Raw genomic sequence first — 27,616 nt, 5'->3', positions numbered from 1 at the left:
TAAAAACGAGGTTTATAAAAAGGCCCCTCACGCTGATGACTGCGAGTTACCTCACCATCACTGCTTCCCAAATTCCTTCGAATTTATGCTCGGCACACACACACCACCACTCTCATCAAAGCAGCTATTTTAGGAGAAAAGTTGCACTGCGATCATGATAGAAGCAACATTCAGAACTCAGGTTATCAGAAGTTGAGCAGAGTAATGTTCCCTGTACAAACACACGTCTACAAGAAGAGCGTCACGCACATCCACATACAAAGACCACAGTCAGACTGTGTCACGTGTTCTCATGGCACGGAAGCTGTCTGCCACACGCTTCCCGAAGCAGCGTTGTAACCGTGAGTGGGTCCACGTGTTTCCTGACTCCAGAAACTTCCGTCTTGCAGGTGTCCCGGGGACGTGCCGCCCTTAGGAGACTTTGCAGCTGTTTCTGGTGCGGTTCCTGGGGGGGCTCTGGGGCGGCCGCAGCACCTTGGCCTTGCGCAGGCTCTTCCTCTTGTGGGCGGCGCTGGCGGCCAGGGAGTAGGAGCGGCCGTGCATCATCCTGGCGTTGAGCCCGTTGGCCATGGAGAATGACTTCAGGTGGCTTCGTAAGGCGATGGGGAGCGGGAGCTTGTCCACCAGGTGCACCGGTGTGCAGGACACCACCGCGCGGCAGCACAGGTCTTGCAAGCTCAGCACTTGGGAAAGAAAAGAACCACGCTGAGTCCATGGCGTCCTGCATGGAACTGACCACAAGGGGGCGGTGCCCACACTCGTCCCCTCCTGCCCAGGACTCTGGGGACCCTGAGGCTGTGACTCACATTGCAGTCCCCTCTGCCCAGGTCCAGAGCTCAGAAATCCCTGACAAAGCTGTGACCGTTACTCCTTTCACATTAACTCCTCTCTCACTAGGGAGGGACACAGCGGCCTGGAGGCGGGTCCTGGGAGGTGGACGACCGTCGGGGCTGCGGAGAGCCGCAGCGTGTGGGCCTTACCCTTGCTCGGCCGCCAGAGCCGGTCCATGCCGTGCCGCAGCAGCACGATCCTGGCCAGCTCCGTGAAGGACTCCGTGATGTTGAAGTTGCACAGGGGGCTGACCTCAAAGAAGGTGACGCCCAGGCGCTCGGCATAGGCCTGGGCCTGCTCCGTGGGCACCTGGCGCTTGAAGGCCAGGTGCAGACGGTTTCCCACCAGGATCTTGGGGACGCCGGGGGCGTGCTACAGGGTGGGAGAGGCCAGGAAACTGTGTGATTTCTCCTCGGCTTGGCAAGGGGAGGGACTGTTTCCAACGGGTGCCCAAGCCCCACAGCCTTGCCTCCCCCACAGCCTAGGAAGGAGGCCTGATTGGGAAACAGGGCCATCCCGAGCTAGGGTGGTCCTCACAGGGAGACGGGAGGACACAGACGGGGGAGGAGGCCAGGGAGGATGGATCCAGACACTGGCTGAGCACAGCCTCGTCAGAAGCTGGGAGACTGGGAGAGGGGGCAGAGGGGGAAGGGCCTCCCCCAGATCTGGAAAGGGGCTCCTGTCTGACACCTTGGTTTGACTCCTGGCTCCAGAACTTCGAGAGAGTAAATGTCGGTGGTGCAGCAGGGCACCCCGCTGTGGCTGCAGGCACTGTGACGGCAGGCTTGGTACTGACTGCTGTGGGCCCGTCAGCAGTGGGCTGGGCAGGGTGCTGACGAGCAGAAGCCACAGTCCCGGCCTGTGACCCGTCTGGCCGGATCCACACACTGCTGGGCTCGGGGCTCAGGCACGGCCGTGGGCTTTGGGGCCCGTCCTGCCCTCCAGAGCCCATGGTCCTGGCCCCACTCCCCCAGGCCCACATGGAAGTTGGGCGACAGCATCACTGGGTCATACCTCATCAATCTCCTTAATCCATCGATTGATGCCATCGAAAGACCAGCGGTTTGCGATGTCATAGACCAGGATCACTCCCTGGGGAGAGGGCACCAGGCTTAACATGCACGACACAGGTACAAGGGCCCCCCTGCCGTGCAGGCCCCGGCTGGCGTGCAGGCGCTCAGCGCAGCTCGTCAGCCCTCACTGGCTTTAACACAAGGTGTGTGATTCGCTGCATCTAGCAAAGGCTGCTGTTGCACGATTTTATTCAATGATGTTTCAGAGCCTCATGGATGAGCTCTCAATGTCAAGGGGATTCCGGAACTAGAACTCACATCCATGACTACTCCAGCGACATGGAAGGACAGGAGTCACCACCTCCCGTGGAGCCAGGCCTGCCCACATGGATGGAGTGCACACACAGGCAGCTCACATGCACACACGCACATGCACGTTGATGTTCATGCCCATAGCACACATGCCCACGTGTTGCACAACATGCCCCACACGTTCACACAGTGCACACGTGTGTTGCATGCGCACACAGACACTCATGCACACATATGCCCCTGATGCTGAGGAAGGCTCTCCAGTCGCCAAACATGAAATTGCATTTTCAGACTCCGGCATCGGTAGTAAGAGGGTGCTTAGTCGGCGTCGTACACCTCCCTGTTCAGAGGCCCGGGGGCTGCTGTTACCTGCGCGCCCCTTGAGTAGGAGCGGAAGATGGTGCAGAATCTCCCCTGCCCCGAAGCGTCCCTGGAAGAGACATCGGAGAGGTCACCGTGACATCCGAGCTGTGTCTAGACAAGGTCTCTGGTCACACCACCCCGCTGCCAGTCCAAGGCCCCAGCAAAGCCAGCTGTGTCCCCAGGAGCGACCTGGGTGTCAGGATGTCTTTCTGGGGCCATTCTCTTGTTTAACTGTCACTTGAAAAGTCAAACTTTTAAAACTGGGTTTTAAAATAACTTCCAGATATTTAAGTAGGTACAACCTAGGCTTTTTTTTTTTTTTTTTTTTTTGACAGGCAGAGTTAGACAGTGAGAGAGAGAGAGACAGAGAGAAAGGTCTTCCCTCCACTGGTTCACCCCCCAAATGGCCACCACAGCCGGCGCGCTATGCCGGTCGAAGCCAGGAGCCAGATGCCTCCTCCCAGTCTCCCATGCAGGTGCAGGGGCCCAAGGTTTGGGCCATCTTCCTCTGCCTTCCCGGGCTACAGCAGAGAGCTGGACTGGAAGAGGAGCAACCAGGACAGAATCTGGCGCCCCAACTGGGACTAGAACCCAGGGTGCCGGCGCCACAGGCGGAAGATTAGCCTAGTGAGCCGCAGTGCGGGCCACAACCTAGGCTTTTAAAACTTTGTTTCATTTGGAGATGAAGCTGTGTTGGAAGGACATGGGTCCACGTTGGGGCAGAAAAGGTGAAATTGGGGGCCGGAGCTGTGGCGCAGCAGGTTAAAGCCCTGGCCTGAAGCACCGGCATCCCATATGGACGCTGGTTCGAGTCCCAGCTGCTCCTCTTCCAATCCAGCTCTATGCTGTAGTCCGGGGAAGGCAGTGGAGGATGGCCCAAGTCCTTGGGCACCTGCACCCACATGGGAGACCCGGAAGAAGCTCCTGGCTCCTGGCTTCAGATCAGCACAGTTCCAGCTGTTGCAGCCAATTGGGGAGTGAACCAGAGGGTGGAAGACCTCTCTCTCTCTCTCTGCCTCTCCTTCTCTGTCTAACTCTTTCAAATAAATAAAAAAATCTTTAAAAAAAAAAAAAAAGTGAATTGGTTGGAAAGAACCGTTCCATGCCCAGAGAAACTCAATAGACCACCTGAAGCTAGCTCTGCAGATGTGTCCCTGGTTTATCAACACAAGCGGCTGACCAGGACCGTCAGAGGGAGGGCTTTGATTCTGCGGTTTGCAGCACACGCAGGGGAGCCCATCCCCAGAAAGACCAGGGCAGAGTTCCAGGAGTGACCAGAGGCCCCCGGGCCAAGTGTGCTCATGCAGTGACCCAGGACAGTGGTGCCGACTCCCAGGGTCTTGTCTGAGGCCACATCAGTGCGCTGCAGGGAGGAGCCAGAGCTACGCACAGAAGGGGCTGGAGGCACGGCCGTTGCCAAAGGCATGGGGATGAGAAGCGACTCAGCCCCGGAACCCGGGCACTGGCTTCACCCGCAGTGGAAGCCACAGAGTTTGTGAGTGAGGGAGAAAGAGCTGAGCCCAAGGGCCGGCTGGTGAAGCGAGGGTGCTCCCACTCCGCCCCACTCTGGTGCTGCATCGCCCACCGTCGGCAGACACAGCAAGTGGGGGGGACCACGCCGGGGGGTGTGCTCGGCAAAGCGCCGTGTGGGGCAGTCAGTGGCTGGGGTCCTGTGGGCACGTCGGGGGCGGCTCTGGTGGGAATGGAGCCCCTGAGCACTCTGAGGAGCCTGGATCCCCAAGAGAAGTCCACAGAAGGGGGCCAGTGTGGGGCTCAGGCCAAGGGGTGGCCAAGGTGGTGACCACAGAATTTGCCGAAGGCCTGCTCGCTCAGGCATGGCAGAAACAGAGGATGACCGTGTGTCCGGCCAGGGTGGGGAGGCATCCACACACAGGCACCCTGGCCAGAGACGTCCTGCAGGAGAGGTGAGCTCTGGCTTGGGTCACTGCTCCTTTAGAACGAGACAAGCAGCGCTGATGCACCGTGGGGGACACAGGGGGGTGGGAGGGGGCCTTGGGCCGGGGTTCCAGTCTCAGGAGGGAGAAATGAAGACTTGGGAACGGGCGCTGGTTCCCAGGGCAGGGCCAGGATGGGGGGGGGCAGGGAGCCCAGCAGGGAGGAGCACAGGACAGGGGCTGACAGCGGCCCAGGAGGACACAGCCCTGAGCAGCAGGGACTTGGAACATCGAAGCCACGAGGCCCTCCAGGGACAGGGACGCTGCGGGAGGGAAAGGTCCTGGCTGGGGTGGGGGGATGCTCGGGAGGAACACAGGGCCAGGAGATGGGTTTAACTGGTTGGTCAGTCACAGCAAGAAGCCTGGACGGCAGCCAAGGAGAAGGCAGCTTGGCCTCTGGCCACCCCCTCCCTTCCCCTCCTGCAGCAGGGCTAGCAAGCTCGCCGGCCAGGTGTGGAGGGGGGGGTCGAGGGCGGAGTCAGGACAGGAGGAGGAGGGGCCGAGGGCGGAGTCAGGATGGGAGGAGGAGGGGTCGAGGGCGGAGTCAGGACGGGAGGAGGAGGGGGCCGAGGGCGGAGTCAGGACGGGAGGAGGAGGGGCCGAGGGCGGAGTCAGGATGGGAGGAGGAGGGGCCGAGGGCGGAGTCAGGACGGGAGGGGGAGGGGGCCGAGGGCGGAGTCAGGACGGGAGGAGGAGGGGTCGAGGGCGGAGTCAGGACGGGAGGAGGAGGGGGCCGAGGGCGGAGTCAGGATGGGAGGAGGAGGGGCCGAGGGCGGAGTCAGGACGGGAGGGGGAGGGGGCCGAGGGCGGAGTCAGGACGGGAGGAGGAGGGGTCGAGGGCGGAGTCAGGACGGGAGGGGGAGGGGGCCGAGGGCGGAGTCAGGACGGGAGGAGGAGTCGAGGGCGAGACCCTGACTCACCAGAGCTGCAGCTTCACGCGCCGGCCGTCCAGCAGGATGGTGGTGGTCTTGCAGTCGATGCCTGTGGAGAGAGGGGCACCTGAATGTGTGTGTGGGGCCTGTGAGGGGCTCCTCTGGTTCTCCATGGAAGCGACCCCATGCGGAGGGTAAGACACCCTCACATCCACGGCAGAACCGGATTTCTCACCAGCGCAGGTTCCGGCTCACAGACAGGTGCACGGGACCCTATTTGTGGGTCTCCTCAGATCTGCTTGGCCCCCCACTCCCACCCGCCTGCCCACTGGAGAGCCCCTCCCTCCAACACCCGCTCCTCTCTTCACCAAGGCCTCTGTCTCCATGGGGCCCAGGGGTCCCCGGGGTGCCGGGCGCTCCCTCATGTGGGTTCCCCAGACACTGCCCCGGGGGTCAGGAACTCTGGCCAGGAGCTGCTCGGAGCCCCGGGTCCCACTGCTCATGTGGAGCCCACACGTAACCTGCGCCCTGCCCCGGCCAACGCCAGGGCACAGCAGCTTCCACTCAGCTCCGTCTCCAAGGGAACCGGGGCTAAAACAGCAGGAGTGGAAATGGCGAGCACTTCTCCCACAAAACACAGCAGGAATGCAGGGTGGAGCACACGGCTGTGAAGGCGCGTGTGCACCCACGCTGGGCGCAGTGGTCTCTGGGCTGCAGGTTGGGTGCTGCTAATGCTGCCTCCAGCTGTCCCCCGCCCCACCAGAAACCAGCCTCGCACCTCCCATGTTCACTTCTGCCTGCTCTGGGGGCCGACGGGAACACGCGGCGTAGACACCAGGGGCACACACAGCGCCAGAGAGCACCCCCACGCAGATTCATCACCACAGGGGCCCAGATGCACCCCAGTCTGTCACTCAAGGCATTTAGGGAGTGAACCAGCTGATGGAAGCGTGCTCTCTCTCCCTCTCTGCTTCTCAAATACTCTTTTACAAACTTAATGTTTAACCATTTCCGAATTAATACAAAAAGATTTTTTAAAGATTTCTTTATTTTATTTGAAAGGCAGAATTACAGAGAGGTGTCTTCCTTCTGCTGGCTCACTCCCCAAATGGCTGCAATGTCTGGAGCTGCGCCAGACTGAAGCCAGGAGATCGTTCCAGTCTTCCACATGGGTGCAGGGGCCCAAGGACGTGGGCCATCTTCTACTGCTTTCCCAGGCCATAGCAGAGAGCTGTGTCAGAAGTGGAGCAGCCGAGACTCGAACCAGCACCCGTATGGGATGCTGGCACTAACACTGGTGTCTTACTTAACCCGCTACACCACAGCATCAGTCCCAATACCAAAATTAAAATTTGAATTTTTTCCAAGTCCCAGGTCAGCAGACCATCAGAACTGAGCCCTTCCAAGCTGATTATGATGAGATTTTCCACACAACCATCACTACCAAACAAAAGTTTCCCCACCCAATGGGGCAAAAAGCACTCAACCCAGGGGAATTTGACTGAGGGGACACACCTGGTGCAGGATGGAAGCTCGAGACCACCACCCTTGTGATCAGCTTGGTCTTCTCTGCCCTTCTCTGACACATCCCCCTTGCCATGGACCCAAGGCCAGGGGAGGCTGTGGCTCCCTGAAGTGGCAGTGTCCCTTCTGCCAGTCCCAGGAGCAGCCTCACCGCAGGGACCCTGCCCTCAGCTCTCCACCGTCCAGACTGCCGCCAACATCCCTCTCTAGCCCAACTGCCCAAACACTTTGGGCGTCCCGGGGCGGATGGCCTGTGCTCAGGACACTGTATCCTGCCAGAGCCACAGACTGGGGGCCACTGAGTGAGGCTGGAGACAGGGGCATTACCGCGTTGTGGGCCTCACCACCTACACCCCTGCAACTGCCCACAAAGCCGGACGTCAGGTTGAGAGAGCAGCTGCGAGTCCCACCTCAGCCAGCTTTCTTGTGTGACCATGACTGCTCCGGGGCCCCGGGCTGGGCCCCCTGGAGGCTGGCTCAAGCCCACATCACGGGCAGAAGCCTCTCCCCAGGCTCACGTCTAGACCACCTCGTCCCATTCTCTGCGGGGTTTCCTTCGGCGCCATCTCCCCACCTGTCTGTCTCTCAGGCTTGGGGTCACGAGGGGACATCATTTTTAACAGTAGTCAAATCAGTCTTAGGCTCAAAAGGTTTAACACAAGTCCGCTGCACTTGACTGGTTAATTTATCAAGAACTCTGTCCATCAAAATATAATGCAAATACAAAGGGGCTTCTAGAACAAGACCTGTCACGACGTTCACCAAGTGAGTCAGGATAATAGGGACAAACCTTCCGGAAACAACAACAAAAGAGAAGCCAAATGCCGCTGTGTGTGCCGCACACGTGGCACAGCGCGTGAGCGACTTCCTGCCTCATCCCGCTGTGGCGAGCGAGCAGCCCCGAGCGCCTGCGCGCACCAGGATCTCCACGGTGCAGTCTGCAGGCTTGCTCATCTGCCTGACGCGAGGGATGCTCTCACGCTGAGCTGACGTGTAGCAAAGCGCATCCGGTATAGCGAGTACGCTGCCACACCCCAGGTGTGCACCCTGGCAGTGGATGGGCTCCTGCACCCACATGGGAGAGCCCACTGAGTTCCCACCACCTGGCTTTGGCTCTGCCCAGTCTCAGCTGTTGAGGGCATTTGGAGGGTGAACCAATGGATGTGAGCTATCTCTCAAAAAATTAATGTTTTGAAAATTGTACTTATTTCTTATTTATTTGAAAGACAGAATGATAAAGAGAGATCTCCCATCTACTAGTTCACTCCCCTAATGGCCACACCCCCTGGGGCTGGGCCAGGCCAAAGCCAGGAGCCAGGAACTCCACTGGGTCTCCTATGTGGGTGGCAGGGGCCAAATCACACGAGCCACCTCCACAGGGTGCATAAGCCGGAGGCTGGGGACAGGGGTGGAGTCGGGACTCAAACCCAGGCACTCGGATATGGGACGCAGCATCTTCGCTGCTGTGCCAACTGCTGGTCCCTCACGAATTCACTGTTCCAAATTGCCAGAAAGCGGCTGGCGGTTGCCGGGGGTGAAGGAAGTGGGGAGGTGGGGTGGCAGTGTGTGCTGGAGCCTGAGTGGGCTGGCGGCTGCAGGACACAGCAGGCCTGGCCGATGCTGCGCTCACAGGCTCCCCTCAAGACGCTCATCTCGGAGTTTAAAGGGTGTGGCTCCTGTGCCAGCAGCCAGCCCGTGCCAGAGTCTGAGCCCACGCCAGCCAGGGTCAACTGTGGCTCAGCCCACGCTGCCTCCCTGGCAGTCCTGGAAGCCGAGGCTTGCTCTCGGCGCTTCCCCCGGCCCGAGGCTGCCCGCGTCCTCAGAAGCCGCCCCAGTGGCAGCCTCTCACCTAATCACTTCCTGAGGGCAGGAGCTGAGGGAGACCACGCGGTGGTGGGCGTCTGAGGGGAGGGAAGGCCCTCTGGGAACCCAGCCCACAGGGCAGACAGGGCTCGCATGCTGGTCCTGATGGAGCCACGGCAGCAGGTCCAGCTCAGGCCCCTCCCACAGGCACAGGGAGCCACCTCCCCATTAGCCACAAGGACACCGGCACCTGTTCCACTCTAAATAACCCTGGTCTCAGGACATTCAGTTCCAGAGGAGGGGATCCCGGGCTTAGCAAGGGCAAGGCGCTGGGCGGCTGGTGGCAGGGCGGGGCTCCCGGAGGAGGGCGCCAGCTCAGGAGAGGCTCAAGAAGAGCTCCCAGGGGGACAGTGCGGCCCTGGCCCAGAACCGCTTGCTTGGCTGATGCTGAGTTGGTCCTCAGGTCCCACTGGAATCATCCCTGGCTGGACACCTTGTGGCCACAGCTGCCCGAGGGAGCTGTGCTCAGGTGGGAGGCCAGTGGGGGCTGAGCTCTCGGGGCTGGGGTGACCACTGAGGCCAGGGCTAGGTTCCCCAGGGCTCCCCCACACCCAGGGAAGTGTCTGGCTTGGGTCAAGTCCCCGCCCTGGCCTCAGCCCTGTTATCACTGCAGAACTAATGCCGCAGATGACCACCTGCTGGGGGGAGGGGCTCTGGGTGCCGCCGCCCACGGGAAGGGACTGCCAGGCCAGTCCAGGCTCCCCCAGCCCCTCACCCAAGGTCACAGGCGCTCTCCAGGAGAGGAGGGGCGCTTCTCAGCAGGCACCGCGTGCCCGGGCCCCCACGCTGCTCACTGCGAAGCTAAGACTGTGTTGGGGAAGTCGGTCTGCAGTGAGGCAACAGAGGTCCAGTACTGAACACGCGGAACACAGAGTAAAGCCAGCCAACCTCACCCCCACGGATAACCACAGCGAATATTCCAGTGTCTCCCATCTCACTCTGCCTCTATACCCGGTTTTCCTGCGTTGTTCATATGAAATCGATGCAGTCTTAGCTCTGAAGTACAGTTTCTTTCAATGTTTTTGTAAAATTATTCAACTTTCAGGGAAACAAAAACCATGGAACTGTAATACTATCTGTGTGTGTGCACACATGCGTGTTTTATATGTAATCTGAATTTCCCATAAATCAGTGAGAGGTACTGAGTATATAATAATGCCATGAGAAATAAAAGAACACCAGAAATAGCAGGTAAAATTAGTCGCTCATTATTTTTCATTTCTCCTTTGCAGCTTGGAAAGCGATGTTTGACGGCAAATGAACTACAAATGAGAGTGACAAGTCTGCTCCCAGGTGCCTGGGCACGGCTGCAGGATGATGGCACGGTGTGGCGCAGGCCAGCAGCAGCCAGTGTTGTTCTGCACGGAGATCGGCTGAAAACCAACTTAAACGACAGAAGAAGCTGGCTGTCCTCGGGTGAGGCACTCACACCGCACTTACAGAGGAGACGCGGAGCGACGTCTCTCCAGTGTCAGGGGCACCTCCGTGGGGAAAGCTCCCGGTGTGAGGGCCGCGCTCAGGGCAGTGCAGTGTGGAGCAGGCCACTGCGTGGGCGCAAGTGGCGCCCCCTGGAAAACAGCAGAGGGGGACGCCTCCAGCCCTGGGGCCCCAGTCACTGAAGACCTTGCCGTACAACAGATCAGAGGCAAAAACATAAAGTGAAAGAGATGAATCCATCAATTAAAAAATGCCAAATTCAGCAAGGCATACAGAGGAGACTACATCGTGACCACGTGGGTTTGTCCCAGGAATGCAAGGCTGGTTCAGCACTTGGAAATCTATTAATGCGATTCACCACACGGCAAACTGAAAAAGAAAGCCTTGTGGTACCCCCATGGGCGCAAAACCCAACACCTGCGCCTGACAAACTCAGGGAACTCGGGATAGAAAGGAACTTAACCTAAGAAAAGACATCTTTTTAAAGTCCCAAAGCTATGAAAAACAGAACACTTTCCCCGTTAAAAAAGAACATGGCAAGGCCCCCAGGCCCACCACTCCTGGAATCCAGGTGGCCATGAGACAGCAAAAGCAGTTGTCCCCCCTCTCTCTGTAACTCTACCTCACAAATAAATAAATAAAAAACCTTAAAAAAAAAAGATGGCATCTTCCCCAAATCGATTTAGGGATTCAATCCCAATCACATATCCCATCAGGAGACCCAGAGACCTTCCACCCACTGGTTCACTCCCCAGATGGCCACAACAGCCCAGGCTGGGCCAGGCTGAAGCCAGGAGCCAGGAGCTGCCACCAGGTCTCCCACGTGGGTGCAGGGGCCTGAACCCTCGGTTACCACTGCCGCCTTCCAGGTTGCACGTTAGCAGGGAGCCGGATTGGAAGTGGCAGGGGCCTGAACCCTCCAGTCTGGGACCTGGGCAGCCCAGTAGTGGTTTAACTGCTACATCACTGCTCCCAGGGCAGCTGATTTTGGCAAAGGCACAGAGGCAGTGTGGCAGAGAACGCTTTTCCAACGGTGCCGCTGGAGCCAGCGTCCCTCTGCAGGAGTAGGGATCTCAGCCCGTGCCTTGCACGAGGGAAAAAGCGAACTCCACAGGGATCACAGTCCTAGAAATCCCAGAACTAAAGCTTCCTGAAGAAAATCTCTATGACCTTGAGTTAGACGAATGTGTCTTAGATATGACACAAAAAATGTCTACAAGGGAAAACACTGTTGATCAGGCCTCTGGTTTTGGTGTTGTGGCGTAGCCAGTAAGGCTGCCAGCCTGTGATACCACCTTGCCATATGGGTGCCAGGTTCAGTCCCGGCTGCTCCACTTCTGGTCCAGCTCCCTGCTAATGGCCTGGAAAAGCAGTGGAAAATGGCCCAAATGTTGGGGCCCCTGCACCCACATGGGAGACCTAGAGGAAGCTCCTGGCTCCTGGCTTCAGTCTGGTCTAGGCCTGGCTGTTGTGGCCATCTGGGGAGTGAACCAATAGATGGAAGATTTCTCTCTCTCTCTAACTCTGACTTTCAAATAAATACATAAATAAATCTTAAAAAAAGAAAAAAGGTAAAACTTCTGAGGGTGGGTGTTTGGCCCAGCGTCCGAGGACTCAGTCTCAAGTTGCAGCTCCACTCTGGAGGCCAGGTTCCTGCCCATGCACTTGGGTCCCTGCACTGAACTCTGGCTCCTGGCTTCAGCCTGGCCCGGCCCTGGCTGTTGCAAACATCTGGGGGGTGAACCAGGGGATGGGAGCTCTCTGTCTCTCAAACAAATAAGCAAATAACTTTGTAAAACATACTTAAAATAGGAGGGAAATGCAGGCAGTAAAAAAATTGAAATTTGAAAAATATATATCTGACAAAGAGCTTGAATTCTGAACTCAAGCATGCTCAAAGTTCAATAAAAAAAAAAAAAAAAACTCAAAAAACTGTTAGTTGGCAAAATACTTGAGAAGTCGTCACCAAAGAGACGGCAGCCGGGCACCGAGAAGGACGCTCGACAGCAGCAGCAGCTGGGAACGCAAACAAGACGGCAAGGCCCCCCCCATACACAATGTTCCCAGGGGATGGGGCCGGCGCTATGGCACAGCGGGTAAAGCTGCTGCCTGCAGTGCCAGCATCCCATGTGGGCCCTGGTTCGAGTCCCAGCTGCTCCACTTCCGATCCAGCTCTCTGCTATGGCCTGGGAAAGCAGTGAAAGATGGCCTAAGTCCTTGGGCCCCTGCACCCATGTGGGAGACCTGGAGAAAGCTTCTGGCTCCTGGCTTCGGATTGGTGCAGCTCTGGCCGCTGCAGTCAATTGAGGCGTGAACCTACGGATGGAAGATCTCTCTCTCTCTGCCTTTCTTTCTCTGTGTAACTCTGACTTTCAAATAAATAAACAAATTTTTTTTTTTTTTTTTTGGACAGGCAGAGTGGACAGTGAGAGAGAGAGAGACAGAGAGAAAGGTCTTCCTTTGCTGTTGGTTCACCCTCCAATGGCCGGCGCATCGCGCTGATCAGAAGGCAGGAGCCAGGTGCTAGGTGCTTATCCTGGTCTCCCATGCGGGTGCAGGGCCCAAGCACTTAGGCCATCCTCCACTGCCCTCCCGGGCCATACCAGAGAGCTGGACTGGAAGAGGAGCAACTGGGACAGAATCCAGCACCCCGACCGGGACTAGAACCCGGGGTGCCGGCGCTGCAGGCGGAGGATTAGCCTAGTGAGCCGAGGCGCCAGCCAATAAACAAATCTTAAAAAAAAAAAATGTTCCCAGGGAGCTGGCATTTCCGGGGCTCAGGAGGATGCTGGGAATGTAAAGCGTTCTGGTCGGTGTGCAACACAACCTGGCAGCTTCTTACAAAACTGAACATGCACTTATCACTGGCCCCAGCAACCCCACCCTTTTATATTCACCCGAGTGAGACAAAAACAAGCACATTTAAACACAGGCACACATGGGTCACCAAAAACTGGAACTGCCCACACACCCCTCCAGGGTGAAGGGGTTGATAGGCTGCAGTCCATCCGTGCCTCCAGGCACTAAAAGGTTAGGAGCTCCCTTGGCACAGGCCTCCTGCTCAGGGGGCGGGGCCACGCTTGAAAGTCTGCAGACTGGGGTCGATGCTGTGGCGCAGCGGGTTAATGCCCTGGACTGAAGTGTTGGCATCCCATATGGGCGCCGGTTCGAGTCCCCGCTGCTCCTCTTCCAAACCAGCTTTCTGCTATGGCCTGGGAAAGCAGTGGAAGATGGCCCGAGTCCTTGGGCCCCTGCACCCACATGGGAGACCCAGAAGAAGCTCCTGGCTCCTGGCTTCGGATCAGCACAACTCTGGCCATTGCAGCCATCTGGGGAGTGAACCAGCAGATGGAAGACCTCTCTCTCTGTAACTCTTTCAAATAAATAAAATAAATCTTCAAAAAAAAAAAAAAAAAAGGGGGGGGGAAACAAAAAGAAAGCCTGCAGACTGGGAGAAGCCACAGAGCAGCGAGCAGCAAAAACAGGGAGGCAGTGGGGCCCAGGCGCAGGGTGCAGCCTGCAAGGGGAGCCTGGCTGGGATGGGGACTGCTCTACATCTGGACCCAAGGACCCTAGTGAAGACGGGGCAGGGCGGGGGGTGGGTGGGAGCAAGAGGCAAGGGGAAGAAAGGCACTATGGAGAAAAACCAGCAGGTGGCTCTGACTGGCTGTGCAAGGCCCACCCCGCCCCCACTGGGATGGAGCCTTGGGCTCCACTGTGGGCACCGGCTACTGGCAGGGCACCACGGCCCCGGCTCCCCAACACAACCCAGATGGGAACCTCTCAGGTGGGGGCCCCAGCCAACAGGAACCAATGGGGGCCACAAGAAGCAGGGCCCCACAAGGCCCTGGTCCCCAGTTCTTCCCCTCTGAAAGGAAGCCGTCCACCTTGGGGTGCCACCATCTGTGTTGGGCTGAATCACGTCCCCCAGAGTCCACGCCGCCTGGAGCCTCAGCAGGTCACCTCACTTGGAAACAAGATGAGGTCATCCTGGATATGGTGGGCTCCCAAGGACAGAGAGGCCTGGAGACAGACACGCAGGAAGGAGGTGCGTGACCCAGAGCCAGGGCGCTGTGACGCGGCCACGGCCAGGGGCATCCCAGACAGCCTGCTGCCTTCAGACCGAGTGTGGCGCTGACACCTCCGGCCTCTCGCTGTTTGTGGTCATTTGTCACGGCCACCAGGGGAAGTAGATGCACCATCTCCCAACCCACTCCCACCCCAGAAGGACACTCTCAGGTCCCAAGCCCACCTGGTTAGCTTTTGCGCGTCTTCCCCATCAACTCAGCCCAGCACCTGAAGCCACATCTGTGTGTGGAGGCCTCTAACAAAACGGGCACAGTGTTCTAGACTGGGTCTTATTAATCTAAGACAGGGTTTCATGTTCTTCCTACTTAATTTCTTTTTATTTTAAAGATTTATTTATTTGAGAGGCAGAGTTACAGAGAGAGGGGGAGAGACAGAGAGGGAAAGAGACAGAAAGAGAGAGGGCTTCCATCCCACGGGTTCACTCCCCAGGTGGTTGCAACGGCCAAGGATGGGCCAGATTGAAGCCAGGAGCCAGGAGCTTCTTCCGGAAGGGCCCAAGTGCTGCTTTCCCAGGCGCATCAGCAGGGAGCTGGATTGGAAGTGGAGCAGCTGGGACTCAAACTGGCACCCATATGGGATGACAGCATTGCAGACACTGGCTTTACCTGCAAGGCCACAACACTGGTCCCTAATTTATTTTTCTCATTAAGATAATTCCTTATGTATTAACAATTAATAGCCTTAGGATAAGGGTCAATCAGAGGTTAATATGACTATCTATAATTCTATCTCTGTAAACTTGTTTCTGCTTTTAGTCTTGTTGTAAGCCACACCCTAAATGACACATCACTGATTAAAATCCATGAGCAAACACATCGGAATCACACCTGGGACACGGCAATTGATTGCTCGCCACACACACTAGACACAGCCCGAGCCGCGTTCCCGCTAAGGAGCCCACACACACCAGACACAGCCCGAGCCGCGTTCCCGCTGAGGAGCCCACATACACCAGACACAGCCCCACACACACCAGACACAGCCTGAGCCTCGTTCCCGCTGAGGAGCCCCGGATCTTCCCCGCGGCCGCAGTCATTCCCAGCCACAGGTCTCTGACTCCGTCCAGCACGTGGCCACAGGGCACCGGGCCTTGCCCTCCCGCCTGGCTGCCTGTGCTCCGGCACCAAGCAGAGCTGAGCCAAGCCGGCTTCTGCTCTTTGTCTCTCACTGGAGTCACGGGCAGGGTGGTGGTCAAAGCTGAGCGTCCAGCAGAGCCCACCTGCTGGGTGCTAGCCCACGTCATGTCAAACAGTTTTGGATCATGTAACACCAAATCCACTTAACAAAAAAACATAAAGCTACATTCTCAGAAATGTAATAGATTACGGCCATGGGAGAAAATCCATCACAGAACAAGAACAAAGCTGTTAAAAGCATTGCAAGATCCACACCAGGGGCCGGCGCTGTGGTGGAGTGGGTGAGCCGGCCAGTGGGGCTGGGGGTCCGCGGGCCCCTTCAGACGTGGGCGGAATGTCCTTCACACGCAGGCTGCCGGCTGTGGCTGGAAAGTCCGTCTCCAGACCGACCGGCATCTCCCCCACTAGAGCTTCTTGTGCTGGTCTGTGACCTTGCAGCCTTTAATCAATCACCCTCCAGGGTGGGTGAACTCTCTCACCCACAGCTGGCAGGGGAAGGGGCTGGGCCCCTGGGGAGAGTCGGACCGGCTCCAGGAGACCCTGGCTATCTTGTGTGACCTAGCGGTTTTAAACCATGACTTCAAGTTAGTCGCAGTCTTCCACCCAGAGCTAGCAGAGGAGGGGGCTGAGCCCCTAAGCAGACAGCCTCCAGGAGACCGTGCTGTCTCCTCGAGTTCCAAGCCAATCAACATACATACGTGAAAACCCTGCCCAATGGGCACCCCCCCCCCATAGGACAAGACAATGAGCAAATAGTAATGCCTTCAAAACCTGGGACGCTTCCTCAAAGCGAGTGTCCACTCGGCTCCTCTTGGACCAGACACTTTCTCTGTCGCTTGACAATTGAATAAAATTTCTGCCTCTTTGCAAATTGTTTCCCGGCTTTTATTTCTTTTTTTTTTTTTTTTTTTTTTTTTTTTAAATTTTTGACAGGCAGAGTGGACAGTGAGAGAGAGACAGAGAGAAAGGTCTTCCTTTTGCCGTTGGTTCACCCTCCAATGGCCGCCGCGGTAGCGCGCTGCGGCCGGCGCACCGCGTTGTTCCGATGGCAGGAGCCAGGTGCTTATCCTGGTCTCCCATGGGGTGCAGAGCCCAAGCACTTGGGCCATCCTCCACTGCACTCCCTGGCCACAGCAGAGAGCTTGCCTGGAAGAGGGGCAACCGGGACAGGATCGGTGCCCCGACCGGGACTAGAACCCGGTGTGCCGGCGCCGCAAGGCGGAGGATTAGCCTGTTGAGCCACGGTGCCGGCCTCCCGGCTTTTATTTCTATACTGAGCTGTGGAAAAGAACCCATGAGACTCACTCTAGCAACCGCCCTTCCCTCCATGACCAGTAGCAGCGGGTAAAAGCAGTGCCTGCAGTGCCGGCTTCCCATGTGGGTGCCGGATCAAGACCCGGCTGCTCCACTTCTGATCCAGCTCTCTGCTGTGGCCTGGGAAAGCAGTAGAAGATGGCCCAAGTCCTTGGGCCCCTGCACCCACATGGGAGACCTGGAAGAAGCTCCTGGCTCTTGGCTCAGGTTCGGCACATTTCCATCTGTTGTGGCCACCTGGGGGGTAAACCAGAGGATGGAGGACCTCTCTCTCTCTCTCTCTCTCTCTCACCCTCTCTGTAATTCAGCCTTTCAAATAAATAAATAAATCTTCATTAAAAAAAATCCACACGAGTGGCTGTATATTCAAGAGGAAGACCCGTGGGCAGGCATTGTGCCACAGGGGTTCATGCCGCTGCTTGGGGTGTCTGCATCCCACGTGGGAGTGCCTGACCTGAGTCCGGCTGCTCCACCTCTAATCCAGCTTCCTGCTCATATGCCTGGCAAGGCAGTGGAGGAGGCTTGAAGTGCTTGGGGCCTGCACTCAGATGGAGGTTCCTGGCTCCTGGCTTAGGCCTGGCCCCACCCTAGCAGTTGCAGTCCTTTGCGGAGTAAACCAGTGGGTGGAAGATCTCTGTGTGTGTCTGTCATTCTGCCTTAGGAAGGAAGAAAGGACAGACCTTTGACACAAATGCAACTTTATTATTTTTAAACTGGGATGCATTTATGGGCAGGGCATTTAAAACCCAGTTCGCTTAAAAAACTGTGTACCCACACACAGTGCTGCAAGTGGTCACGAACAGGAAGACGTCTAGTACCACCTGACATTCAGTTCAAACTGGAAAGTGAGGACTACAAAGTGTGTTTTAAATCTGAAGTGGTTTCCAGGGAAACTGGCAGAACAGCTGTGCGAATCAGTGCGCCCACCCCCATCTGCAGACTTGGAGCAGGAGAGTGGGCAGAACCCCGGCAGAGCATTTGTCAACGGAGGATGAAGGAGAGGACCCCAACGACGGGTCACGCGTGGGGCAGCAAAGCTGCTCCCCAGAGCCCTCCCTGAGGGTCTCCCCTGGGAGCGGGGGAGCAGGGCCCACAGCCTCTCCACCAGCACTCTGGCTCCTCCATCCACACCATGGACCCTGTCCCATGAAATGATACTTTTTAAAAAAGATTTATTTAATTTATTTGAAAGGCAGTGACAAAGAAAGGAGGAGAGACAGAGAGAGAAGATCTTCCGTGTGCTGGTTTACTCCCTAGATGGCTGCAACAGCCAGGGCCCAGACTCCATCAGGGTCTCCCTGTGGGTAGCAGGGACCAAAGTGCCGGAGCTGGATCACAAGCAGAGCAGCCAGGACTCGAACTGCTGCTGGCACGGCAAGCAGTGGCTTAACCCTCTGCACTTCAACACAGGCCCCCCATGAAATGATTCTTCGGGAGCCGGCGCTGTGGCGCAGTGGGCTAAGCCTCCACCTGCAGTGCTATCATCCCATACGGGCACCAGTTTGAGTCCTGGCTGTGCCTCTTCCAATCCAGCTCTCTGCTGTGGCCTGAGAAAGCAGTGGAGGATGGTCCAAGTCCCTGGGCCCCTGCACCCATGTGGGAGACCCAGAAGAAGCTCCTGGCTCCTGGATGCCAGCCCCAGTGGTTGCCACCATTTAGGGAGCGAAAGAGTGGATGGAAGACACCCCCTCCCTCTGTAACTCTGCCTTGCAAATAAAAAATTTTTGAAAATTACTCTTAGCAAAAATGTAACAAAGAAGCAAGGATTGTCCTGCTGGGAAAAGGAAGCTGGAAAATCAGACGAAAGAAAGCAGCTGGAGAAAATGAGTCGGTTTTGCCAGGAAAAAACTGGGAGGCAAGAGAGTGCAGAATTCGTCACAGGCCCGGTGCTGTGGTGCAGTAGGTTAATCCTCCGCCTGCAGAGCCAGCATCCCATATGGACGCCAGTTCGAGTCCCAGCTGCTCCTCTTCTGATCCCACTCTCTACTATGGCCTGGGAAAGAGTAGAAGATGTCCCAAAGTCCACACACAGACTCACGGAATGACAACCACTTTGGATACCACTCTGACCTCAGAATCAGCCCTTGGAGCATTCTGGTCTGGCTGGAAAGACCATGAGAGATTTGGGCACGGAAGGCCAGGACACTATGACGATCCTACAAGAAGGATCCTGTGGGAGAGACCCCAGTGGAAAGGGGTGGCCATCAGGGAGGGATGTGCTTTTCTCTGAGGGGAGGAGAGAACTTCCACTTTGCTTGTGGCCTTGTCTGGATGCTGACGGAGACTGTGGATCTGGGGGGCTTCCATGGCCTTGGCAGCTCATGTCAGGGGCCTCAGGTGGTCGCTGACGTCATACGTGGGAGTGTCAGTTAAGCTGACAGCAGGAGTCACTGCACGTTTGCTTCCCGTGCAGGACTTCAGTCCCCTGAGAGTTGTATTGTGGGAGCTGGCTGTGGGATTGTTCGACAGTTTATTTTTTGGGAAGTCCCAGGAGAAGGGGCTGAACTGAAGACCTACCCATGGGGCAGGCCTTGAGGTTGCAGGGTCACCAGGAGCCCAAGGAGAGGGGACAGGGTGTATGAAGGGTCAGCCCAGGAATGGAGAGGCCTCCCCTGGGCAGGGGCAGCCACAACCCAGCTCTGCCTCCTGCTCCTCACTGTGTGCTCAGGTTTCAGGTCAGTTTCTGGAGTCCCAGACCCCTGCCTCCAACCGTGGCTAAAGGAAAACAAAATGTCCAGGGCACAGAATCAGTCCTCACTGTCAGGGCAGAGAGCATCCAGGAGGAGCTGTGTGAGCGCGAGCAGGACGCAGCCTCACAGCTGAGCCGACAGCCCGGGGAAGCCGGCCCCACAAGGGACTCGCCCTGGAGAGAGCCAGACCCAGGCAGCACAGTCCCCAGCAGTGCAATGAGGGAGGGCAGGAAGTCTCTAGAACTAGACGTCCAATCAGAGAAGGATGCACCGTGACCCCGCCCTCGTGCCTCTTTGCCGCGGGAAGACAGCATCAGTGCCAAGGCCAGACAGAAGCTCCTAGAGCACACCTGGCCATTGTGGAGCAGGAAGACAGGGTCTGTCCGCCAAGACCTGGCCACGAGGCAGGGATAATTCAGGGCTTATGCTTATCCAAACAGGCTGCAAGAGTTAAAAGATGACACAGATAAACACAGATATCCACAGCCTGCATCTGACAAAGGACTCACAGCCAAGATGTATTTTTTAGACACTGGTGCCATTCACTAAAACAGCTCAACCTGGGAGGCGTGGGGTGCAGCAGGTAAGGCGTGGCTTGGGATGCCCACGCCCCACAGTGGGGAGTCTGGCTGGGGTCTCAGCTCCACTCCCAATTCCAGCTTCCTCCTAGAGTTGACCTGGGGAGGCTGCAGTGATGGCTCAAGGACCTGGGTGCCTGGATTGTGTTCCTGGTTCTTGGCTTTGGCATGGGTCAGCCCTGGCTGTTACAGTCATTTGGGGAGTGAACCCATGGATGGGAGATCTCTCTGTCTCTGTCTCTGTGGCTTTCAGTAAAATAAATAAATAATGTTTAAAAAGAATGCAGAGGCCGGCGCTGTAGCATAGCAGGTAAAGCCTCCGCCTGCAGTGCCGGCATCCCATATGGGCACCAGTTCAAGTCCCGGCTGCTCCACTTCCAATCCAGCTCCCTGCTATACCCTGGGAAAGCAGTGGAAGATGGTCCAAGTGCTTGGGCCCTTGCACCCATGTGGGAGACTGGGAAGAAGCTCCAGGTCCTGGCTTCAGATTGGTGCAGCTCCAGCCATTGTGGCCATTTGGGGAGTGAACCAGTGGACAGAAGACCTTTCTCTCTGTCTCTCCCTCTCACTGTAACTTTACCTCTCAAATAAAAAAATAAAATCTTTTAAAAAAATTAAAAATGCAACCTAAATGATAAAATGGACATGTGACTTGGGTATTTACAAAAGAGGAAGTCCAAATAAACATATGAAAAGATGCCCAACCTCCTAAGTCATCACAGAGATGCAGATTCAAACTACACACTCCCCAAGCCGGCCAAAATGCCAGTAAGAGGAAGAGTGTATCCTGTAAACTGGAACCCGCTGCTCTGCTGGTTCTAGGGCCAGCCAGCAAGCATCTGGGAATATCTCCTAAAGGCAGCTCTATGCAGGCCCAGCAACTGCACGCTGAGGGCCACTCCAACAGAGACACAGAAGGGGCGTACTGCAAACGTTCAAGGCAGAACAAACCCTACCAGTCAGAAACTGGAAACCACCCACATGTGCATCACCAGCAGGGTGGAAAAATAAGTCACGCTGCATACCACAGAGCACGAGAACCAACCACATGCCATTGCACCCAGCAGCAGGGAGACCCCTGGACACCGCTGGGCACCAGGGAAGCAGTGCCGCAGAGCACACCCTGTACTGTTCCACAGGATAAATGCTGGCAGTGGGTGCATCCTGTCAGAGAGCAGGATGCTGCTCACCCCGAGGGGGTGGAGATTGGAGGACCAGATGGATGCAGGGGCGTCGGGGCCAGGACTGTCTGATTCTCGGAGGGCTGGATTCATGGGTGTGTGAGGCCCACAGAAGCCAGGACGCTGTGCAGCTACAATATGCATTCTTCTATATGTACACTATACACCAACAAAAAGCTTAAAAAGGGAAGAAAACACGTCCCAAGCAACAGAAGAAAGCCCACCCTATTACTTTATACAGCAGAACAAATCGACAAAGACATTAGGTTGTAAAATTGAGGTTCAAAGAAAAAACTGAGACTTATTTATTTATTTGAAAGGCAGAGCGACAGAGAGAGGGAGAGGGAGAGAGAGAGAGAGAATCTATCTATATGCTGGTTCACTCTGCAAATGCCCACAGTAGGCAAGGCTGGGCCAGGTCAAAGCCGGGAGCCAGGAAGTCCATCTGGGTCTCCCACGTGGGTGGTAGGGAATCCAAGTGCTGGGTTGGCAGCAGAGTAGCCAGAACTTGCACCAGGCTCTCTGGTATGGGATGGTGGCATCCTAAGTGATGGCTTAACCTGCTGTGCCAGAATAATTATTTCCAAAAGAAGAAAAAAATTTAATGAAACAAAGCTCCAAAATAAGAAAAAACAGTGCAACCAAAGCCGTTTCATCACTGAACTCACCAATCAGAAATACCCAGAAAGAACTCACTGAAATGAAAAACGGGCAGAAATTCTGCAGAGAAAGACAGAAAGACTGAGGCAACTGGAGAGAAGCGACTGGGCCAGGGACAGATGAAGATGGTCCAACCTGCGCGTCATGGGGTGGGGGGCAGAACAACGGATCCTTTGAAGATGCCCTTGTCCAGCCCGGAGCTTGTGAAGATGTTGGGCCACACAGCAAGCAAGAGCAAAGGTTGCAAACGGAATTATATTTGCTAATCAGCTGGCCTTAGGCACGGATAATCCTGGGTTGTCTTGGTCCTTACACACGAGGGCAGGAGGCAGCAGAGTCTGGTCAGAGTGATGCCGGAGAAGTACCTGACTGGCCACTGCTGGCTGTGAAGACGGAGGAAGAGACCGAGAGCACGCCGCGCCGGTGGATTCTGGAAGCTAGGAACGCAGGCAGACAACCCAGGCCAGAGCCCCCAGGACGGGAGGCAGCCCTGCGGCGCTGGGTAGCCCAGCAAGACTGCTGGAAGACTGATGCCTCAGAACAAGGCATTAAGCATGCGGTTTTAAGCCACTAACTACGTGGTAATTAGCTACAGAAGCAAGAAGAAATACAACTGTTGTCCCTGAAGTAGGGACAGCAGGAGATGCAACAGGAGATACTTTAAGGACATAATGTAAATCCTCATAAACTGAAAAAATATCTATTTGAAAGTTCCACGAGTACACAGTACACCAGAAGTTCAGCACAAGACATTCAGCTCCGAGACGGGGTCTGGTTACGCTCACAGACCATGAGGGAACAGCCACTGCTTCAATGCTGGAGCCAGGATCAGCGTCCTGCTGCTCTGCCTCCAATCCAGTTTCCTGCAAATGAGCCTGGGAAAGCAGTGGAAGCTGGTCCAGCAACTGGACCCCTGCCACCCACGTGGGAGACCTGGCCCAGCCCTGGCTGCTGTGGTCATTTGGAGAGCCAACCAGCAGATGGAAGTGTGTGTGTGTGTGTGTGTGACTCTACCTTCTGCTTAAATTAAAATAAATGCATCAGTAAAAAACAGTTTAAAAAAAAGAAAGAATTCTTCGGAAATTAATGAAGAGAAGGCAAATCACCCACCCAGGGGAATCGACCTCTGCCTTCACCCCAGCCACCTCCAAGGCCAGGCAGCGCCAGTGCTGAGGGTAGGAGGATGCTACAGCCAGCCAGGATGTCATCGTTTTCAGACATGGCGACACTCAAACGTCCTTGCTGAGAGCGTGGCCGGTATAGACATCTAGCTAGCAAGCTCTGGACAGTAAAATAAGGAACTCAGAACCGGCAGCTGGCTCCAGGTAAATACAGATTAACAGCAGGCAGGTGCGCCACAGCACAGACCTGAGTGCCAGAGCACGATGCCGTTCCACAGTGAAACAACCACCCCAGCCTCTGTTTCCCATAAACTCTTATTTATTTAAATGATTATCTTATAATAAGGCCGTGTGTGTGGGAGGGAGAGGGAGAGGGAGAAGGAGAGGGAGAGGGAGGGGGAGAGGGAGAGGGAGGGGGAGAGGGAGAGGCAGAGGGAGAGGGGGAGGGAGAGGGAGAGGGAGGGGGAGGGGGAGGGGGAGAGGGAGAGGCAGAGGGAGAGGGGGAGGGAGAGGCAGAGGCAGAGGGAGAGGGAGAGGGAGAGGCAGAGGGAGAGGGAGAGGGAGGGGGAGAGGGAGAGGGCGAGGGAGAGGCAGGGGGAGAGGGAGAGGCAGAGGCAGAGGCAGAGGCAGAGGGAGAGGCAGAGGCAGAGGGAGGGGGAGAGGGAGAGGGAGAGGCAGAGGGAGAGGCAGGGGGAGAGGGAGAGGCAGAGGGGGAGGGGGAGGGGGAGGGAGAGGCAGAGGGGGAGGGGGAGGGAGAGGGAGAGGCAGAGGGAGAGGCAGAGGGGGAGGGAGAGGGAGAGGCAGAGGGAGAGGCAGAGGGAGAGGGAGGGGGAGGGGGAGGGGGAGGGAGAGGCAGAGGCAGAGGGAGAGGGAGAGGGAGGGGGGAGAGGGAGAGGGGAAGGGGGAGGGGGAGGGAGAGGCAGAGGCAGAGGGAGAGGGAGAGGGAGAGGCAGAGGGAGAGGGAGAGAGAGAGGCAGAGGCAGAGGGAGAGGGAGAGGCGGAGGGGGAGTGGGAGAGGCAGAGGGAGAGGGAGAGGCGGAGGGGGAGTGGGAGAGGGAGAGGGAGAGGGAGAGGCAGAGGGAGAGGCAGAGGCAGAGGGAGAGGGAGAGGGAGAGGGGGAGTGGGAGAGGCAGAGGCAGAGGCAGAGGCAGAGGGAGAGGGAGAGGGAGAGGGGGAGTGGGAGAGGCAGAGGGAGAGGCAGAGGCAGAGGCAGAGGCAGAGGCAGAGGCAGAGGCAGAGGCAGAGGGAGAGAGAAACGCTCCCATGATCTGGTTCACTCCTCAAATGCACTCACAGCCAGGCTGAGCCAGGCCGGGCCAGGCTACGTTTGTGAGCTGGGAACTCCATCCACGTCTCCCAGGCAGGTAGCAGGGGCCCAGGCACTGGGGTCATCACTCCTGCCCCAGGATGCATCGGCAGGGAGCTGGGACTGGAACCCAGGCCCTCTGGCAGGGCATACTGGTGCCCAAGAGGTATCGTAACCACTGTGCCAGATACCTGCCCCACAAACCCTTTCCTTCACACCAGAAGAAACATTTGGTGACGGCTGTCTCCCAAGGGCCACATCTACATCAGCGCTTTTGTTGTCAAGTTTATTTATTTGAAAGGCAGAGCGACAGAGAGAGATCCTGCATCCGCTGCTTCAGTCCCCAGATGACCACGACAGCTCATCCTGAGCTGACGCCCATCACTCACTCCTCCCACGGTCAGACCCCAGGCCCGGCCTGAAGTGGCCAGCGGCCAGGGCAGAGCATCCTCCAAGTCAGCCCTGGGCACCAGCCCCAAGCCGGCCTCGGCCTTTGCCCCTCAGGTGGGCTATGCTTGTCCGGCCAGGGCGGGAATGCACCGGGCTGGACTACGAGCCTGGAGGGCAGGGGCCTGACCCCGGACCTGGGACCGAGCCTGGTCCACTTGGCTTCCTCCCCACATCATCTGAGGGCAGCAGCTGGGCCTCCCCTGGGTTCTCAGCTCCGACCTTGCCCCCTGCCCTGGTTCCCCCGACCCTCTGACCCCTGGAGCCGGCTCTCCAACCTGCTGTTAGGGCCACCCTGCACCCCTTCCCCCGCCCCAGCCAGTCCATATGGGTCCCCCACCCCACCCGGGGCTCCGGTTAGCTCCTTCGGCGCCAACTCCTTCCCAGCGCGCCCCCGCGCCACCTCGGACCCACAGCCACCCGGGGCCGGAGTCCCCAGCCCCTGCCTGGCCACTGCCCTCCGCAAGCCGCGGGAGGAGCAAGGGGGTCGTTCCGCCGGCTTCCCAGTGAAAGACCGAGGGGAGCCAGGGACCCACGGGCTGTGGGCCAGACTCAGGCGGACAGAAGCCGGCTCTGCGCCCCGGGCCCCTGGTGACCCCGAGCTGAATCCGCGACCTCCGCCACACCCTGCCGAGCCCTCCCGGTGCCCGGCACCCCCGGACCACCCAGCTCCCACCCCCGTCCCGGATCCTCCCAGACCCCTCCCCACCCCCACCCCGCGCCCGCGCCCCAGGCCCGCCCCGACGCCTCCCCAGGCCTCGGGCCCCGCGCCCAGCGCTCACCGGCCGGGTGGCCGTACGGGGACTCGGCCGCGCCGTCCTGCAGGCTGGCCAGGATCTCGCCCTTGCCCACGTCGCTGTCGCCCACCAGCAGGAACTTGAGCAGGAAGTCATAGGCCCGGACTGGGCTCCCCAGGGCGCTCATCGTGCCGGCCTGGCACCCCCGCCCATGCCCGGCTCGCGGGCTGCGCGCAGCGGCGGCGGCCGGGCCCAGAGGCGCCGCCGAGCCCCGTCCGCGATCGCCGCCCGCCTGCCGCCCGGCGCCTGACAGCGCGCGGCCGTCCCGCCCCACCGCGCCCCGCCCCGCCACGCCATTGGCTGGCCGCAGTTGCTAGGGCGACTGCGCGCATTCACCGGCTGGGCCGCTGGTCTGTCTCGCTCGGTCACCGCCTCCGGGAGTGACGCGCACCCTCCCCTCCTGGGCGGGCCCCGCCGCCGCAACCAATGGAGGCTGGGAGCCAGGCTGGGGCGGAGCCGGAGGGCTCAGGGGGCGGGGACTCGGATCCCGCAGCCAATAGCGGGGCGGGGGCGAGCAGGGGGCGGGGCCGGGTGTTTACACTCCCGCGTGTGCGGGTCGGAAGCGGGTGAGGCGCAGCCGCGGGCGTGGGGTCCGCCCCCTCCCTGCCAGAGGGACCTCCAGGGATTCGCTGGTTCCAAGGCGACGCCCTTGTCCCAGGAGCGACGCCGGTGCGTGGGTGCACATGTACGTGGGTGAGCGTGTGCGCGCGTCTGCTCGTGCGCGTCTGTGCTGCTCTGCAGGTGTCTGCGCGTGCGTGTGCCTGCGCGGCTGCTGTGCGCGTGATCATGAGTGCGCCGGTGCGTGGACCTGTGCGTGTGGCGGGGATAGGACAGGGTGGGGACCCGCGAGCCTCGGGCCGTGGCTTCTCTTCCCCTCCCGGGAGCAAGGAGCCCCTGCCACCGGGACCCTCTTTCCACTCTGGGGGTCTCCATTGGGATCCTGGCAGCGGGCAGGGGGCGCGCTGGCCCCGTGGCTGGGGGCCTCTTCTTCGTTCAGAACCGCTGCCTCCACCACTCCCTCACCTCCACCGCAGGTGGGCCAGGGCGCTCTGAGGCACGGTCATCCCACTGTTGCAGGGAGAGGGGGAGACTTACGAAAGCGTGAAAGCCAAGATTTCTATCTTCATCACTTGCGTTTATTTGTACCTAAGCACACCACGTTAGTTTACAGCGCTTCCTGCTGATGGTACACCGTACAGAAAGGAAGGTCACTGGAAGGTAGGTGTGGCAGGTGCGGTGGCTCCCACCCCCAAGCCCAAAAGCCCCAGGAGTTCCTCTTCTCTGGACCCTCAGCCCCAGTGCCGCGGTCGCTGTGAGTCACTACTCAGGTACCCAGCCAGGCGGGTATGCTTACCTCCTGCTGCCCCCACCCGCAATGCCTGCCCCACCTCGGGGGAGGGTCTGGAAGCTCAGCTCTCAGCCCCCCTCCTGGGTTTAGGCCCAACAGCCTGGAGGTCTGCAGGTGGTGTTCCCAGCTGCGGTGGGACCACTTCCCAGAGAAGACCCGGGAGACCTGCCTGCTTTTCTGTCCTCCCCGTGCCAGCAGTCAGAAGTGGCAAGTGAAGCCTGAAATCCCAGACAAAATGCAGTCACTCCCCAGTGTCTGTGGGGATTCCTTCCAGGAGCCTCTGGGGAAACCAGAATCCTCTGATGAGCTCAAGTCCCTCAAAGATGGCACAATATTTGCATATAATCTACATACATCCTCCTGTTTACTTAGATTACTTAAAATACCTAATACAACACAAGCACCATGTAAATAGTTGTTATACTGTATTGCTTAGGGAGTAACAACAAGAAGAAAGTCTGTACATGTTTAGAACAATCTTGTTTGTATATTTTTTGCTTACAGCTGGTTGCCTCTGGGGAAGCAGAACACAAGATTACAGAAGAGGACACACCCACAGGGCCGGAACCGCAGCAGTAAGTGTTGAGAAAGGCCCTTTCATCAGACACTTAGTTCACAAGCCAAAGGTTCCCACCAGCAGAACCCCCAGGCATGGGCTCCCACCAGCGTGGGGATGGTCCTGTGGTGGGACAACGCCTGCCCCCTCTCTGATTGCAGAAGATGTGTCAAGGGCAGGCTGGAACGCCACTAACATGACTTCTGCCCAACTCCAGGCCAGG

The 27,616-nt window shown here is 57.9% G+C and overlaps 1 protein-coding gene across 1 annotated transcript; it reads right to left on the bottom strand.

Moving 5' to 3' along the window:
- Positions 1-311: 311 nt before the first annotated feature.
- Positions 312-25,697, bottom strand: RAB40B (RAB40B, member RAS oncogene family). Its single transcript, XM_062174768.1, has 6 exons — positions 25,475-25,697; positions 5,395-5,455; positions 2,526-2,586; positions 1,846-1,923; positions 981-1,203; positions 312-683 (listed from the first exon to the last, which is right to left on the bottom strand). The coding sequence occupies exons 1-6, from the start codon at positions 25,614-25,616 to the stop codon at positions 412-414; spliced, it is 837 nt and encodes a 278-aa protein (XP_062030752.1). The 5' UTR covers positions 25,617-25,697; the 3' UTR covers positions 312-411.
- Between the last annotated feature and the right edge of the window lie 1,919 nt (positions 25,698-27,616).

Source organism: Lepus europaeus, chromosome 18 (assembly GCF_033115175.1).
Source record: "Lepus europaeus isolate LE1 chromosome 18, mLepTim1.pri, whole genome shotgun sequence".
Classification (NCBI taxonomy): Eukaryota; Metazoa; Chordata; class Mammalia; order Lagomorpha; family Leporidae; genus Lepus; species Lepus europaeus.
Note: the sequence above shows the minus strand (reverse complement) of the source record. Positions and strands in the feature narration are given on the sequence as shown.